At 32.7% G+C, this 16,841-nt stretch overlaps 3 protein-coding genes across 5 annotated transcripts; all 3 read left to right on the top strand.

Annotated features, from left to right (window-relative positions):
- The first annotated feature begins 2,258 nt into the window (after positions 1–2,258).
- Positions 2,259–4,558, top strand: LOC127248946 (pentatricopeptide repeat-containing protein At1g77360, mitochondrial-like). The gene is made up of 2 exons (XM_051271542.1): positions 2,259–4,105; positions 4,207–4,558. The coding sequence occupies exon 1, from the start codon at positions 2,381–2,383 to the stop codon at positions 3,941–3,943; it is 1,563 nt and encodes a 520-aa protein (XP_051127499.1). The 5' UTR covers positions 2,259–2,380; the 3' UTR covers positions 3,944–4,105; positions 4,207–4,558.
- Positions 4,559–5,494: 936 nt separating this feature from the next.
- Positions 5,495–8,383, top strand: LOC127248429 (probable receptor-like protein kinase At2g47060). Its single transcript, XM_051270759.1, has 5 exons — positions 5,495–6,507; positions 6,588–7,018; positions 7,094–7,173; positions 7,257–7,404; positions 7,728–8,383. The coding sequence occupies exons 1-5, from the start codon at positions 5,994–5,996 to the stop codon at positions 8,058–8,060; spliced, it is 1,506 nt and encodes a 501-aa protein (XP_051126716.1). The 5' UTR covers positions 5,495–5,993; the 3' UTR covers positions 8,061–8,383.
- Positions 8,384–9,678: 1,295 nt separating this feature from the next.
- Positions 9,679–16,511, top strand: LOC127248813 (probable calcium-binding protein CML18). Of its 3 annotated transcripts, XM_051271353.1 has the most exons (3): positions 10,116–10,239; positions 15,562–15,780; positions 16,071–16,511. In XM_051271353.1, exons 2-3 carry the CDS (start codon positions 15,588–15,590, stop codon positions 16,325–16,327), a joined length of 450 nt encoding a protein of 149 aa, XP_051127310.1. In that variant the 5' UTR covers positions 10,116–10,239; positions 15,562–15,587; the 3' UTR covers positions 16,328–16,511. The 3 variants fall into 3 exon arrangements, with proteins under 3 accessions (XP_051127309.1, XP_051127308.1, XP_051127310.1); XM_051271352.1 differs by lacking the exons at positions 15,562–15,780; positions 16,071–16,511 and adding an exon at positions 11,083–11,099 and having other exon boundaries at positions 9,679–10,239; XM_051271351.1 differs by lacking the exon at positions 16,071–16,511 and having other exon boundaries at positions 9,680–10,239; positions 15,562–15,760.
- Positions 16,512–16,841: the final 330 nt, after the last annotated feature.

A 16,841-nucleotide genomic window follows, 5' to 3' on the forward strand; every position in this document is an offset into this window, starting at 1 on the left:
CTGGAGATTTGTTAATTTTATGAAAATATTAAATTATTACATATAGTATATATATATATATAGTTGCAAAACATTAAATGATGGGATGTAATTTTAAAACTAAATGATATTATGGGCATTTCGATTAAGGGAATATTGTGATTAATTAGTCATTTAATTTGATCCTCCACCTGATGAAGTGATTAATTAATTAATTTGGTGATAAATAAATAATTATGAGCTAGCTAGTGTTGTGTGTCACAACTCAAATGTGCATTGGATCGATTCATGAATGTCAGCAATAGCACATGGACATATATTTTGTCAAAGCACAACATCTTAAGATGATCTGCTAATAATAATAATAATAATAATAATAATAATAATAATAATAATAATGGGACAACAGTGAATTGATTGCTGTGAATGTTGACCTTATTTAATAAAACCCTAATAGTATATATACTAATTTTATATGTAAGTATGTTTTTAGGAGTAGTGAAATGAGCATGCATGGATCAATAAAATTAGTTTGATATTTAGGTTTGTGTTTGATTATGTTTGGGTGGTGTTTTCAATATATATATATATATATATATAATACTTGTTAGAAATTTTGGGGAAAAATAATGAAATTGTCTTATTGATCATCAAAACAAGGAGTCTTTATATAAACAATACAAAACATATTCGATATACTCAAATCTAAGTAATCTAATCTATAAATAAGATCAAATTTAAATACGTACATAAAAATAGGTTAAATATAAGAAATATATATGTGAAGTCATTCGTATGAATGATGTAAATAGATGAAAAATAGTGAGTTGAAATTTAAATAATTTTTTTTTAAAAAAAATAAATACCATCTAGCACAATTTTGGTGGATAAACTAAAATAATAAAACAATATACACTTTTTTGTATAGAGAGAGAGTTTTAAGGGTGTGTTTGTTTGGGGGATTTCTCTCCTAATACATTATTTATTCTATTTTTTTCTCAAATATATCAAATCAAATATCTATTTTTTATTTTTTATATTATACTAAAAATTAATTTTACATTCAAAATATCACATCAACGCTTATTTATATCATATCATACAACTATTTAAATTTAAAATTTTTACTATTCAAATTCCAACTCAAAATCCAAACCCTCAAACAAACATACATAGGGATAAGTCAATGCAGTGCTAATAGTACATTATATACTAAGTAAGTATTAGGTACCACAAATGTTATAATTCAATACAGTGTTAACAGTACATTATATGCTAATAGACATCACTGTCACATAACTAAAGACAACATACTATTTATATTAATTAATTAATTAATTTTTTTGTGACGTGAGAATTCGCGATCATTTTGGTAAACTCCTGATCGAATATAATACCCTGCAAACTAGATTTGAACAGATAACTTACACTAGGTGAAACTAATATTGCATTTAATTAAATTAACAACACATACATTGTTATCATTACTTTCAACACAATATATATATATACATGAGCAATTCTTCTTCTTCTTTTTTTTTTTATTTTTATTTTTTTATTATGTAAAATTTTATTTAGTATTTTAAATAAAGAAATTTTTAAAAATTAAAAAGAAGATGCGAAGCCTACAAGCCCGAAAACCTAATTGGGTCCAACTTCTAGTTTTATACATAGATTTGGGCTCGATATTATTGTATTGGGTTATTTTATATTTACTGGACAAGTTACATTCCATCCATTTTGAATATTGTCCCTAGGTAAATGCCCTAGGTAAATGTGTGAGACTCGTTAGTATACAAGGGTGAAGGCCACTTCTGTGTGGCCTTGATCTCTTCTTAAATGAAAAAAATTAGTCTGAAAATAAAAGAATGATTTTTTTTTTTTTGGGTGTAAAATAAAAAATTTGAATGAAAAAAAATAGGAGTATAACCTAAAATCAATTATTATTTATACAAAACATGATGTATAAATTAATAATTTAAAAATACATTGATCAATAAAAAGAAATAATGTCTGAAAGACTTCACTATCAATTTGCAAAACTCTTCGATATATATTTTTATTTCCTCAAATTAAATTGAAAATAATTTATTTTTTAAATTTTCAATTCTCTAATTTAAATTTTAGAAAATCATTTTATTTTTATTTCTCAACCCTTATTTCTGTACTCCAAACACCTCTGAGAATTCCATTCGCGATTTTATTTAATATAAAAATAAACTATTTTGTTTTTATAATATACAGGGAGGGGTATTTCTGTCAAAAAAAAAATTATGTACAGGGCAGCACCCAAACCCCTCTCGGCGCACGAATTAGGGTTTCAATCGATTTCTGAAATCCATCATCGATTCGTCGGTCTAGAGGAACGCCCATGCTGCAATTGCGGTAGTCAATCGAAGCAATGAGGAATAACAGGAAAAGGTCTCATGGCGAAGATTCATCCTCGTCATCGTCGTCCAAGATGGACCACAGTAAAAAGTATCACCACTACCACCGGTACCATAGTTCCACGGCGTCGGACTTTGAAATCAACAACCATGTCGCTCCGCGTCTCAATTCCCACCCCGAATCAACGAATAAGCGATCGCTTTTCGTTTCGTACACTGATGTACCCTCGCTGCCCCCAAAACTCAAAATCCTGTGCGAAATCATCGCGAAGAACCCGGTGGTAACTGTGGAGAGCATTCTCGAAGATTCAGGCATCCGTGTGTCTGAAGAAGATGTGATTGAGGTTCTAAAATTGTCCTACGGCCACCCAGGCTCCGCCGTGAAGTTTTTCCGGTGGTCCAGTTTCCAGTTGAACAGCAAGCACAGCCTATACGCTTGGAACCTGGTTGTCGATTTGCTGGGTAAGAATTGCTTGTTTGATGCAATGTGGGACACTGTTAAATCCATGATAAAAGAGCATCTGCTCTCTATAGATACTTTTGCTTCTATATTTGACAATTATGTGATTGCTAATCGTGTGCAAGAAGCAATTCTTAGTTTTGAGGTTATGGATCAGTATGGTGTTCGAAAGGACTCCGCAGCAATGAATTCATTGATCGGCGCAATTTGTAAGGTGGAAGGTCCTCAATGTGCATACGAATGCTTTAAATCATTGAAGGATAAGATTAGAGCAGATGGGGGGACATATGCCATTTTGCTTGAGGGGTTGGAGAGGGAGGGGAATTTAAGTCGAGCTAGGTTAATCTTTTCGGAAATGTTGAACGAAATTGGATGGGATACGTCAAATTCCCCTGCGTACGATTCATTTTTGTGTACCCTCCTTGGTGGCGCTGAAGGAATACATGAGGTTTTAAGGCTTCTTGACATGATGAGGAGCAGGGGATGCTATCCGGGCATGAAATTCTTGAAGTTTTCGATTGAGGATTGTGTGAAGAAGAGTGACGCAAGATCTGCTAAAGTGATTTGGGACGTGATGGTGGGGACGGGAATATGTCAGCCAGATACGGGACTCTATAAATCGATGATTTCGATGTATTGTATCGCCAAGGAATTTGATTCTGCCGAGAGGTTATTCGATGAAATGGTGTATAACGGGGCGTTTCCTGATTCCGAAACTTACAGTTTACTGTTCCACTCTTTGATCAAAAACCGGCATCTGAAGGAAGCGACGCCGATATTCAAGGAGATGGTGAAAAATGAATTTGTGCCATTGCAAGAGGACTGCAACGTCGCAGTTAGGGCGTACGTAAATGCCGGGGATCCTCACATGGCGACGAAAGTGTGGAGATGCATGCTGCAAAACTACAGCTCTGATTTGGATGAAACTGGGAATCTTCTCGTCGTCAGGCTTCGAGACATGAATCGTGTTCCGGAAGCAGTTAAGTGCGCCGAGGACATGATCGAGCGAGGTATCAAGTTAAGTTCCGCGACGCTGTCGAAATTGAAACAGAGCTTGTCTAAAGTAGGGAAAGCCTTCGCCTACGAACAGCTTTTGCGCAAGTGGAACAACTGCTAACTGAACACTTGTACAAATCGCGTTGATATTCTTGTTTGCGCTGACTTTCCTACATCTAACCGACTAACTTCTGTATGTCGAGCTGCTAGGACTGTTGTGCCGTCTAGCCAGCCATTTGGGCATGACCGGTGGATGTTTTCGGGTCGAATCGAACTTAAATTGGTAAGCTTTTCTTACAATAGCTAACAAACACTTCAATTGATTCTTGGCTTGTGATAATGTCGTTTTCTGGCAAAATATTTATATATATATCTATTGGGCAGTTGGAATCCGGCGTTGCAGTTAGTCGAGAGAGGAATTTTCTTGGATTATTGGTAAGATTGATTGTTGAGGGCCATAATTAGTAGTATTACATTTACAACCGTCAAATTAATTGTCATAAATGTGATTAGTTGAGACAACGGGAAACGGAACTAAGTTTGACACAAATAGGATATGATGTAACAATTCCAATCTACATCAACATCTGCAAATTGGATATATATATATATATATGGTGCTAATAATTTGTTTATTTGATGATGACCAATTAGTTGGTTAGTATTTAGGAGTTATATATATTTTTGATAATGTGTAAATTCGCAACCATTATTATTGGATAGTCCTTTGGGTAAATATTTATTTATTTTTTTCTCCTTTAACACATGATATTGATTCGCAACAGAAACATACATCAATAATGACACGCACCCCAAAAAAATCCCAAATTTATTGAAGGTGCAAATTTAATTTGGACGTATCCATCAATGGAGTGGAATTAATGCTTAAACGGTGCTGCAGTTGGATGTTGTAACAAAGAAGAAGAAATTACTAATTTGCTTATTATGCAATTACGCCATCAATTTTGTTTTCTTCCTTCCAACTAATTTAATTTAATTCAATACTTTACGTAATTTTTAGCTTCGGACAAACCGTCACACAAATATCGGTTTTTCTTTAACTAAGATCGATCATCGAGCACTCACACAAAACGTTCTTCCTTAATAAGTGCATCATTTTCTTGGCAACTCCGTGGATCTCGAGCTCCAGAAATTAATGGACCATCCATTTCGCGTGGGGTCAGCCGGGCTGGATCCGAATCCGATCCATCTACCGTTGGATTTTCCTGGGCAGCTACTGGCTACTGCAAATTAAAATTAATAATAATAATAATAATAATAATAATAAAAGGTTTCTAAATATCTTGTAATGTCGCGTCAGTAGGCAACAATGGAAGGAAATACGAAGATAATCTAAAAGTAGGATTGTCCAAAAATATTAAAAATTTATAAATATAATTGAAAAGGAATAAAATGGGGAACCAACAGCAGAGGATAAAGGGGGTTTAAAATTTAGGTAACTTAGCCATATCTTGTGCGACTTTCGCACCCACCAGTCGCTGCCAAAACGCCAAAATATTTTATTTTATTTTATTTTCTTAAAGAAACAGAAATAACACGATATTATTATTATTATTATTATTGGTAATAATTATGAATATCGATGATATATAATCAGCAGCAGCTGAGATGGGCTCTCCTCCTCTGCTGTCAAGCTGGGTTGTTGGGGAATGAGAAAAAATTATTTGATTTGGAGGGGTCAGGTCACCCAACACAATTTCTGGCATTTTCTTCAATCTTGCTTTGTTTTGTTCTTGCCACCATTAAATTAATAAACTATTCTAGCCCCCACTTAACTCTTGATTATTAGTAGTATTATCTGAGTTTCAAATTGATTATATAATGTTATGTGCCCCCTTTCATGCGGGTAGCTTGTCTTGTTCATCTCTAACCTCTAACAATATCATATCATTATCTCCACTCAACCCTTTCTTATTTCACTATTATTATTATTATTATTATTATTATTATTTTGCATTACATTAGCCCAATTCAAACAACTTTGTGGAGTCTGGAGATCTGTCGTCTTCTTCCTCCTCTTCTCTGTAAACTAAATACTATCCTCTCTTTTGAAGCAAAGCTGCTTCAGACTTTCTTGCTTTTTCTCCATTTCTCTTTATTCTCTATTCTCTCGGCTTTTGGGAGATTTGTCATCAGAATCAGTGAAAAAAATGGGGTTTTCGAGGAATGCTTGCCAAACTAAATTTCTTACCTCTACCGATCACGAAGATTCCGACGAATTCGACGACCAGAACGACGCCGTAAAGTTCGAGTCGTTTCTCTACAAAATGATCTGGGACTTCGGATTAGCCTGCGCCATCCCTCGCCGCCGGCAACGGACCTCCGGCGCCGACGACGAGCTTAACCCAAAATTTGACCACAACAAAGCCTGGCTCCTGGCGGAATCCGGCGGGTGCGGCGGCGATGAACCCTACTCCGGCCACTCCTCCTTCCGCTTCTGCTTATGCTCCCAGGTCGAGCTCGAATCCATGGCGGTCCACCCCACGCGCTCTGCTACTGTCCTCATGGTTAACCTCGACAACGGCTCCTTAATCGATTCGAACCTTCGAGAAACAAAATGGAAACGCCTCGAATCTCTCGAACGAAGCATTTCCCCCGTCGCACACTCTCTGGTCCGATTCACCTACTCCCAAATCCTCTCCGCCACCAGGAATTTCTCCAAAGGTACCCCTAAATCCATCGAATTTCAATTGAATCCCCAAATTTACAAAAATTCTAAAAAAATCGTCTCTTGTTTCGATTAGGTCGAGTTTTAGGCAGAGGAGCGTTGAGCTGCGTCTTTTGGGGCCGCGTCGGATTCCTCAAAACCGCCGTCGCCGTCAAACGTCTGGACAAAGAAGATAAGGAATCTTCCAAAGCTTTCTGTCGGGAGCTCATGATCGCCAGCTCTCTCCACAATCCCCACATTGTTCCTCTCCTCGGATTCTGCATCGATTCCGACCACGGCCTGTTTCTGGTCTACCGGTTCGTCTCCGGCGGCAGCTTAGACCAGTTTCTGCACGGTAAGAAAAAGTCCGGCGCCGCCGCGGCGCTACTGACGTGGCAAGTCCGGTACCGAGTCGCCGTGGGGATCGCCGAGGCGATCGAATATTTGCACAATGGAACAGAACGATGTGTTGTTCATAGAGACATTAAGCCTTCTAACATCCTCCTTTCGTCGAAGAAGACACCGAAGGTAATGGTTGTCTTGGCTCAGAATTTTAACCCGATTGTATATAGTCTAATGTTTGGTTGGATGATTTTTTTGCAGCTGTGCGACTTTGGTTTGGCGACGTGGACTCCGGCGCCGTCAGTGCCGTTTCTTTGCAAGACCGTTAAAGGCACATTCGGGTGCGATCATTGATTCTTGATTCTATATTTCTCATTTCCGGATAACGATGTTTGAAAAGTTACCAATCATTTGTATCGTGTAGGTATCTCGCACCGGAGTATTTCCAGCACGGGAAAGTTTCGGACAAGACTGACATTTACGCCTTCGGCGTCGTGCTGTTAGAACTCATCACCGGACGGAAGCCAATCGAATCCAGACGAGGTCCCGGCGAGGAAAACTTGGTCTTATGGGTACGTCGCCGCGTTTATTTTCAAATAACATTTTACATTTGAAACATCACTCGAATATCTAATTTTTATTTAATTTTTTTATTTGAATGTAAGTTTTGGACCCTCCTAAGTTCATAGGATCGAACATGTGGGTATGATTGTTGTTTCATTAGTGCATAAATTATTTGCCATTGTCGTCAACTTGATGCTCAATAATGCATGTGCCTCTTCATGTTCATCAATCAGAGAATATTTCCAGTTTTTAATGTACCAAATGTTAGGTTTCCAATTCATTTAATTTATTCAAATATTTTTTTAAAAAAAAATTAAAATTTCCATTTTAGGCTAAGCCTCTGCTGCAGCAAGGAAATGTCGAAAAACTCCTTGACTCGCGACTAAAGCTCCGGCGCAGGAACATGAGCCAGGTGGCGAACATGGTCAGAGCAGCCACGGCTTGCATACACAACGAGGAGTCGAGGCGGCCCGACATGGCAGAAATCGTCGCCATACTTAGAGGAAAATCCGGCGACGGGATAAATAGAAAGAAGAGCTTAAGTAGCGCAGCCGAGCATCACAACTCGCAGCTGCAGCGGACAAAGAGCGAAATGAAGAGCCATTTCGCGCTGGCGATGCTGGGAGTCGAGTTCGACGAGGACACTCACCTTCAGTGCCGCTAATCCGTCGTTGTCAACGACGACGAATTTTTTTTTTTTTTTTTTAAAAAATAGAACTTTATCATGTCTCTGGTTTTAGTAGCAAGGAAGATGTGGTTTTTGTAACCAGTAGGACTGATTATAATGGCTATTTGTATGTTGTATAGTTTTGCATCCTCCCTTTTAAAATTTCTGAATTTAGAAAGGGAGAGATGACATTTTTATTTTTTTTTTTCATTTTTTTTTTTTTTTGGATTCTTGTTTGTTCAGTAATCAGACCATGTGCCATGTTCTTGGTAATAATGTAGTGGCCATGTGGTGTGTGGTTTGTACTAAGATTGAAAATGTGTATTGGTTTTTTTTTTTTTTTTCTACTTGTATTATGGAATTAGATTAAGCCCATTTATGGGCAGCCCAAATACAAAAGGGCCCATCTCATTTAAAGTCCAACAATGGCACATGATATGACACGAGATAATTTGGTAAATAAATTGAATATATCTGATCCATAAATGTGTGTGACAGATACTTGACTCTAGTCTGAATAATTTAAATTAACTGCCCCTCTGCTTATGTGCCAGGGTGTTGTCTAATTATGACAATTATGATATCGGCAGGGTGGCAATTGGATTACACGTGTCAAATTCTGTTTGGCTTTCAAGTACTCTTTAGGTACACTGGAACATGTCGGGCACCCTTTTAGGTTCAACCTAAAGCTCATTGTCCTAATTGTTTTTGCTTTTTAGGTGCGCTTATTCCATAAATTTTCACTTAGAATTTGAATAATAAAACATTTGAATTTGAATAATGATATAATTTGATATAAATAGGTATTGATACGATATTTTGTATGTAAAATTAATTTTTAATGTAATATAAAAAATAAAAAATATGTGTTTGATTTGATATTTTTTAGGAAAAAAAAAAAAATGAATAGTAAATTTAAAATTCAATCCCCAAACAAACACACCCTTAATGTTAAAATCGTAAACTTCATGTGATAGTGCGGTATCGGGTAAATTTCGATCCAATCTAGTATAGTATAAATTAAATTTAACAAAATAAATCACACAAAACAAAATATGAGTACCTCTTTTTTTTTTTTTTGTATAATTGAGGTTTAGGCTACGTATAAAAATACCATAATATATAATCCTTATCTCTCAAACTTATCTCGTTTTATAATACATTAATAAATTATAATATTTTATTTATATATAAAAGTATTTATGATAGTTTGATATTCATATTTTTTGGTATTTTATTATTTTTAAATATTACATCAAAATTCTCTTTATGTTCCAATTTAAAGGTATTTTTTGAATTTTTAGAATAAATTAAAAAATAATAGTAATATTTTATTAATTAATGAAAATATATAAAATAAATTTGATGTTTTTATTTTGTATATCATATATATATATACACATTAATTATATTTATAATTTTAAAAAAGTTAATATTAATTAATAAAAAAAAGTAATAATTTTAAATACTTTGAGTTGAGAATACTATTTATTATAATTTGAATTATTTATTTATGTTACGATATGATATGTATAAAAGTGTTGAGGGGAAAACTGAAATATGACTCAACGCGTTTAGAAAAGCGCGTTTTGGGCGAGCGGGCTATAAAAGGCGTTGAGCATCCCCGGGTGTCACGCAAAGCCTGCTACCGCTACTCTACGCATATCTGCCGTCTCGCGATTCGTTGCAGGCCTGCCTCCCTCCCTCCGTCGCCAATGGAGAATTCCGCCGTGCAGATTCCGTTGACCAAGGAGGAGGAAGTGGAGAAGGTTTTCAATAAGTTCGATGCCAACGGCGACGGCCGAATCTCCTTGAACGAGCTCGCCGCGGTGCTCAACGGCCTCGGATCGCCGACCTCCGCCGACGAAATCAAGCGCATAATGGCGGAATTGGACACGGACGGCGACGGGTACATCGATTTCAAGGAGTTCAAGGCCTTCCATTGCGGCGGAGGAGACGATAACAAGGAGTTGAAGGAGGCGTTTGATCTGTACGACAAGGATAAAAACGGTAAGATCTCCGCGAGCGAGTTGCACTCCGTACTCCGTAGCCTTGGGGAGAAGTGCTCGCTCAAGGATTGCCGGAAAATGATCAGCTCCGTCGACGTTGATGGCGACGGTTGCGTGAATTTCGAGGAATTTAAGAAGATGATGACTAGAGCATCGTGATCATCGCGGTACGCCTGTTATTGTAATTCAGCTAACAAACTCTTCTCCACTCGTTGCTCTTAATTTTCAATCCATTCCAATTTCTCAGAATTTTAGTAACCGCTAGGGTTAGTTTAGTTTTACTTTCTGTATAGGAGTACTTCCTAAGCTCCTCCAGCTTCTGAAGTCCTAGAAAACGAAATTTGCCCCTAATTTTCAACCAAAACAAAAAAGTAGCAGCGAATAGCGATGCATAAATCACGAGCACGAAAAGGTAAAGCGTGTTGGCATTTAATTGAGAGAGATGTTGCCAGCAATTTGCCTATGCCTTCTATTGCTTTCAAAATAAATGTTACTTGGCCTTAATTGTCAACTATCACTGTTCATCTGCACAGCACCGCTCAACGCGTATACGCACTAATTCATAGAAATTATTGCAATCAAGTTACGTCTCAGCAATTTTACTGCAAATTTTATATAACTTAAATTCAAGACTACTGTGGCTTTTTGTTGGTGTATTTTGAATTTAATACACAAGTGGGGCTTTATTCTGGAATGAGTGGTGGTGCATAAGAGTCTTTGGGGTCATATATTCAATGATTGTAGGTAAATAAGGCAATTAGTTGCGAGGTTGTGGCTACTATAAAATATACAGTGTCAGTTTTATATTGAGATTTGTGTTGTGTTAATTGTTTGTTTATGATTGGTATATGTATATGCTTGGAATGATATATGTGGTTGACCATAATTCCATGTTTTATTTTATTTTTTTGAAATTCTTTTCCTTATAAGATGGAGTGGCTTTTTGGGTTTTTTTGTTCCTATAATATTAATTCGAATCAAGTATATATTGTGTCACATTTTCCGAACAGAGGAGGAGGAGCTACGAATATGAAATTTGTGGTCCCGACTAGTTTAAATGTTGTATTTTTCATATCCCACCTCTCTTCTTGTGTATGCTACTCACTTCCCAAGTGTTCTATCTATTTATTACTTTTTATTTAAAATATTTATATTTTCTCTGCCCCAAAGAGTATATTGGCTTTTTTAGTGTAGATTTGATTTCACGAAATTGCTTCAAATCTCTCGTACTTTTGAAATTGAAACTGCGTTATACTCCGTCGTGTTTTCATAAACTTTGTGTCTAACCCTTTTGGCAGTCCTTATTTAAGGGTATTTGACCTAAATGCGTCAAACTGCGAATAAATTTTAGAATTTCAATTTTTAAACTTGAGAAATTTTTAAAACCTGAGAAAAAGTAACTATATTTTTTAGTATATTTACTATTTTTTTAGGCTAAATATTAAAAAAATGAATATATTTGTAAATTTAGAGGTTCATAAATTGAGATTCTAAAATTTATTCGCAGTTTGAGCTAATTTAGGTCAAATCCGAGAGGTTTATAAAATGAGCTCATTTAAACGCAGAGTTTATGAAAACCACAAGAGAGTTTGACGCATATGATTTGACACAATTTTATAAAATGAAGGGTTGGTTTTGTGCAATTTAACCTAGATTTTTTAATAGTAGTAATTATTACTCCGTCCGTCCCTTAACAATCTATCAATTTTTCCATTTTGGTCCGTCCCATAACAAAGTATCCGTTTCTTTTTTTTAGTAATTGTACTATCTACTTAACATTACAAATATTCTTATAATTTACAATATATTATACAAATGTCATTACCTTTATATCATACAATACTAATAGGGTTAATTTAATCTTTTTACATTTATTTTTACTTTATCCCAATATAATACTAATATTTCTAAAACTCCGTAAAAAAGCAAATGGATAGATAGATCGGGGACGAAAGGAGTATAAATTAAGAGAAAATAATAAAAATATTTCTATTAGTTTTTTGTAATAATATTTTTAATAGTATTAATAAAACAAATAATATCCCTTTCTTATGCACAGAGGTAGTATTTAAGTTTTTTTTAAAAATGATGTGTGTTTGATTATGGATTTTGGATCTTAAATAGTAATAAATTTTTTAATTTATGTAATTATTTGATTTGATATAAATTTAATATTTTAAATACAAAATTATTTTTTAAAATAATATAAAAATTAAAATTTTAATTTGATATACTTTGAAAGAATTAAAAAAAAATTAAAAATTTGATGAGAATAGCTCCAATAGACTCCATACGAAAAAAGATTCTCCAAATTTCGGTGGCCCTCCATTTTTTAGGAAAAATAATTCTCCAAATTTGGAAGGATATTTTTTTATTATATTTTGAAAATAAATTTATTTTATTTTGAATGTTTGGTACTTTTAATTTATTTTTACATTATTTTGTAAAATAAAAATTAAATATAAACACAAATTTTCATATTATAATGAATTAAGTATAATATTACACTAATTTTAATTATTACATCATTAAAATATGATATAATATAAAATAAATTAGCATTATATTAACTGCAAATGTTACAATATATAATTAAATAAGAGTATAAATATTCGTAAATGTTAAAATACAATCTTCACATATTTATAAATAATTTTATTTTAAAACTTATCATTATTATAGTATAATTTAAATATATAAAAATTTATTTTGGGACAATACGTAAATAACTTAAAGCTAAATGAAGCTTGTGTATCTGTATAAAATAAATTAAAAATAATAATTAATTAAAATCCACATGTCGACCCTCCATTGCTGGGCGCAAGAAGGGTTGTAGGCACGGGACCGATTATCGCAAGCCATATATATATATGTATAATTATGATTTATGACCTTGTTTATAGACATGTTTTTAGAGATTTTGCTGCTATTTCAAAATAATATTCCTTCCGTCCACTTTGAAAGTTTACAGTTACCTTTTGCGTCATTATACTTAACATTAAAAATATCATTGTATTTTTATAAGTTTGTCTACAAATATCATTATATTTGTATTATAAGACATTAATAGAAGTAATTTTGTCTTGTTTACTTAATTTATACTATGTTTTGATATAATAATTAATATTTAAAAAGTAATACGTAAAAAATAAATATAAACCTTTAAAGTGGACGGATGAAGTATTATTTAAAAAAATATTTATCATATAAATGATGACGGGTGCCCCGATTTCGGATAACGGCTTTTTACATCATCCCAACGGTTTTGGTGTAGTTATCCATAATTTATTTGAAGATTGAAATATTTTTTTTTAAAAAAACATACTGGCTAGCTACCTATTTTTTTTTTATTTTTTTTATTTTTAATTGTTTTAGATTTTAAAATTTTTAACCATTCATAGATAGTGAAATGCAATCTTTAAAATGAATTGTATTTTAAATATGATACTCCCTCCATTACATAACAAAATATCTATTTTTTTATTTTAGTTTGTCCCAAAATAAAATATTTATTATTATTTTTTTTTAAGTAATTGTACTATCTACCTAACATTACAAATACCCCTTACAACTTATAATATATTACACAAATGTCATTATTTTATATCACACAATACTAATAAGGTTATTTTAGTAATTTCTACTTTATTCATACTAAATTTTATACTAATATTTCTAAAACTCCATGCAAAAAGCAAACGGATACCTAGTTATGGGACGGAGGGAGTATATATTGTCAAAATTTTGTACACAAATCAGAACAAAATGTGTTCAATGAAAAATATACATTTTTTTTTCTTAATATTTCATCTTTATATTTTTCAATAAATATTTGGTTTGTCTAGTGTCAGACTTAGTTTATTAAGCTATTAGATTCGATTGTAGATCTATCAAAAACATAAATAATAATAATAATAATTAAATAAATATATAAATATAGTTCCTTAAAAAATAGTTTTGACTTTTGACCACGAGGTCAGGTCAAACTCTAATCACTTCAAATTATGAGTGCCAGAAATGGTATATAATTAATCATTAAAATATTTACTAAATGAGTAAAAAACCCTATATCCATGTTAAAAGATGCAACAAATTTTGATATGGATGCTAGATATTTAATTTAGATTTTAGTTTAAAATTATTTAATTGGATTAAAATTAATTAAGTAAACAACATATTATTATTATTTTTTTATGACGTGGAAATCCACCGTCGCTACTCGAAAGGCACACTAGAAACTGAATCTATTAAGTCCGGCGAGAAAGTCACATTAGGAGAATCATGAATGGCAGGTAACTTGAGGTGTTGGAGGTTTGAACCTATAACCTCACGATTACAAGTCCAACCTCTACACCACCAGACATTGTTACGAAAAAAAATAAAATAAAATAAAATAAAATAAAAAAGTATTTTATTTTAGGCCTCATTTAAATATAGAGGCACAAGTGGGCTAATTTGTTGGCCCATTTAACAATTTTGAAGTATTTTAAAACAGGCCTCATTTAAATATGGACTTATATTTTAGGCCTTTCTAATATGAGTTTGAACACAAGAAAAAAAGAATAAAATAAAAAAGCCAATTTCTTTATTTGCCGTTTGATTTTCGATTTTGATTTTGACTTTTGGTATGAATTGTTTTTCAAATTTGATATATGTATTATTAAATTTAAATATTGTTATAAGAAATCGTAAAAATCATTTAGTAGAATAAAAAAAATATTTTATCATGTTTAATCATTCCTAATACAATATAATTTCATCGATTCGTATCCAACCGCTTTCACTTAAAATTAAAACCAAAATCTACAAAAATATATATATAGTATTTTATTATTCAATTTTCTAATTTACTTTATTTATTTTTGAATAGTTAAATATATCAAAATTCTAAAATAAATTAAATTGGACAACTCCCTTTCTTAAATGATCTAATACATTTTATATATTCAATTTGAGTTGAATTATCTAACCAACCAATTTGGTATTAGGTACTTTACATACATGATTCACGACGTTATACTGCACCTTCAATAATACACTGCACCCATCAATAGTTCATATTTAAATTTTATGAAATTCCATTCAGATAATAGTTTTGAAAGTATTAAAGTTTCGAAAAAGTTTGAAATTAATAAAAAGCTAAGTATTTATAATATAATTTATTTAATAAAAAATTACCACAAAAAAAAAATAAAAATAAATAATAATAATACAAAAACTTTCAAAAGTATATATATATATATATATATATAAATAGACAATCTTTAGCACCCAAAATTCTACTATATATACATGTTAATTTAATCGAAGATCTCTAATTAGAGTAATTTAATTGATCAATCCTACCTAAAAATCATTTGCTGAGATTTATGCTAGATTTCACAATGGTTACATTAAATCATATAATAAGCCCTTCTTCTTCCCTATAAATAAATGCTAAAAAAAATAAAATATATACCATCACTTAACTTAATTATTATTGGTATCAGAGTAGTGTACTTTTCCGACTGCCAAAATGGCCTCCAACCAAATCGAGAGCGTCGACATCACTTCTTCAGTGAAAGCCTCGCCGGACAAGTTCTACAACTTTTTCAAATTCGAAATAAACGACCTCCTAAAAATAGTCCCCACGGTCTTCATCGGGGTAAAGCTCCTCGAAGGCGAGGAAGGCAAAGTCGGATGCGTCAAGCAATGGAACTACATCCTCGGTTAGTTTAATCAATCCATTTTTGTAACATGTACTTTAAGCCCATAACCTAAAAATTATAGGTATTTGATTTTCTTGGATGACTTTATTTTTTACGTTAGATGTGAAAAATTATATTAGTAATATAAAAAATATAGTAATACATTGGCTTGGTTGAAAAGTTGACTTTTTTGAATGAATAAAGTGTATATATTATATTTTTATTAATATTAATTGTATCAGATAAAAAAACAAAGTGAACAAACCCTATTTATCTATAGTACATGTACTTTCTATTTTTCATGCATCTAGGCGCAATCCCAATGAGTGCAAAATTGAAGCTTACGGCGCTAGATGATACTGCAAAAACCATAACATTCTCGGTGTTGGAGGGAGATTTGTTGGTATTGTACAAGAGTTTCGTGGCTAGCCTTGAATTCACCGAGGGGTTCGCCAAATGCACATTTACCTACGAGAAATCTACGCTCCTTTCCCCGCCTCCGGAGGCTTATGTTGTTATTGTTAAATCCATCTTCATGTTGCTCGATGCTTATCTTCTCCTCGTCTAAATTAAAAGCCACTCTCATCCATTTTCACTCGTATACATATGCATGTTTGCGCGTTTAATAAGTGTCCCTATTCGATCTCGCGTTTAAATTTCTATTCCTCTTAACATTCCCTCGATTTCGCATCATTTGTACTTGCATTGCTTGTGTTTTGAATAAAATTGTGTTGAATTTGTTTCTTGTTTTCTATCGATTTATCTATTAATTATTACATACATAATGTATTCTTGTTTAGATTTTTAATTATATATATATATTTATAAAACATAGCATGGATTCGGTATTTACATATAAAATACAGATATTGTACTAAAATTAATTATCTCCTATATTGTTTTTTGTTAATTCATTAATTAACCTAATCAACACCAATCTGCCTCCATATATATATATATATATATATCTATTGATGTATAGGTTTCTATTATTATTTTTTATGATTTTATTAACCTAATCAACATCAAGATTTTTAAATAAAACCCTATGTCATCCGTTAGATCAAACGAGCATGACTAAT

The sequence above is a fragment of the Andrographis paniculata genome, unplaced genomic scaffold (genome assembly GCF_009805555.1).
Source record: "Andrographis paniculata isolate CXL003 unplaced genomic scaffold, ASM980555v1 Contig34END, whole genome shotgun sequence".
In the NCBI taxonomy this organism is placed as follows: domain Eukaryota; kingdom Viridiplantae; phylum Streptophyta; class Magnoliopsida; order Lamiales; family Acanthaceae; genus Andrographis; species Andrographis paniculata.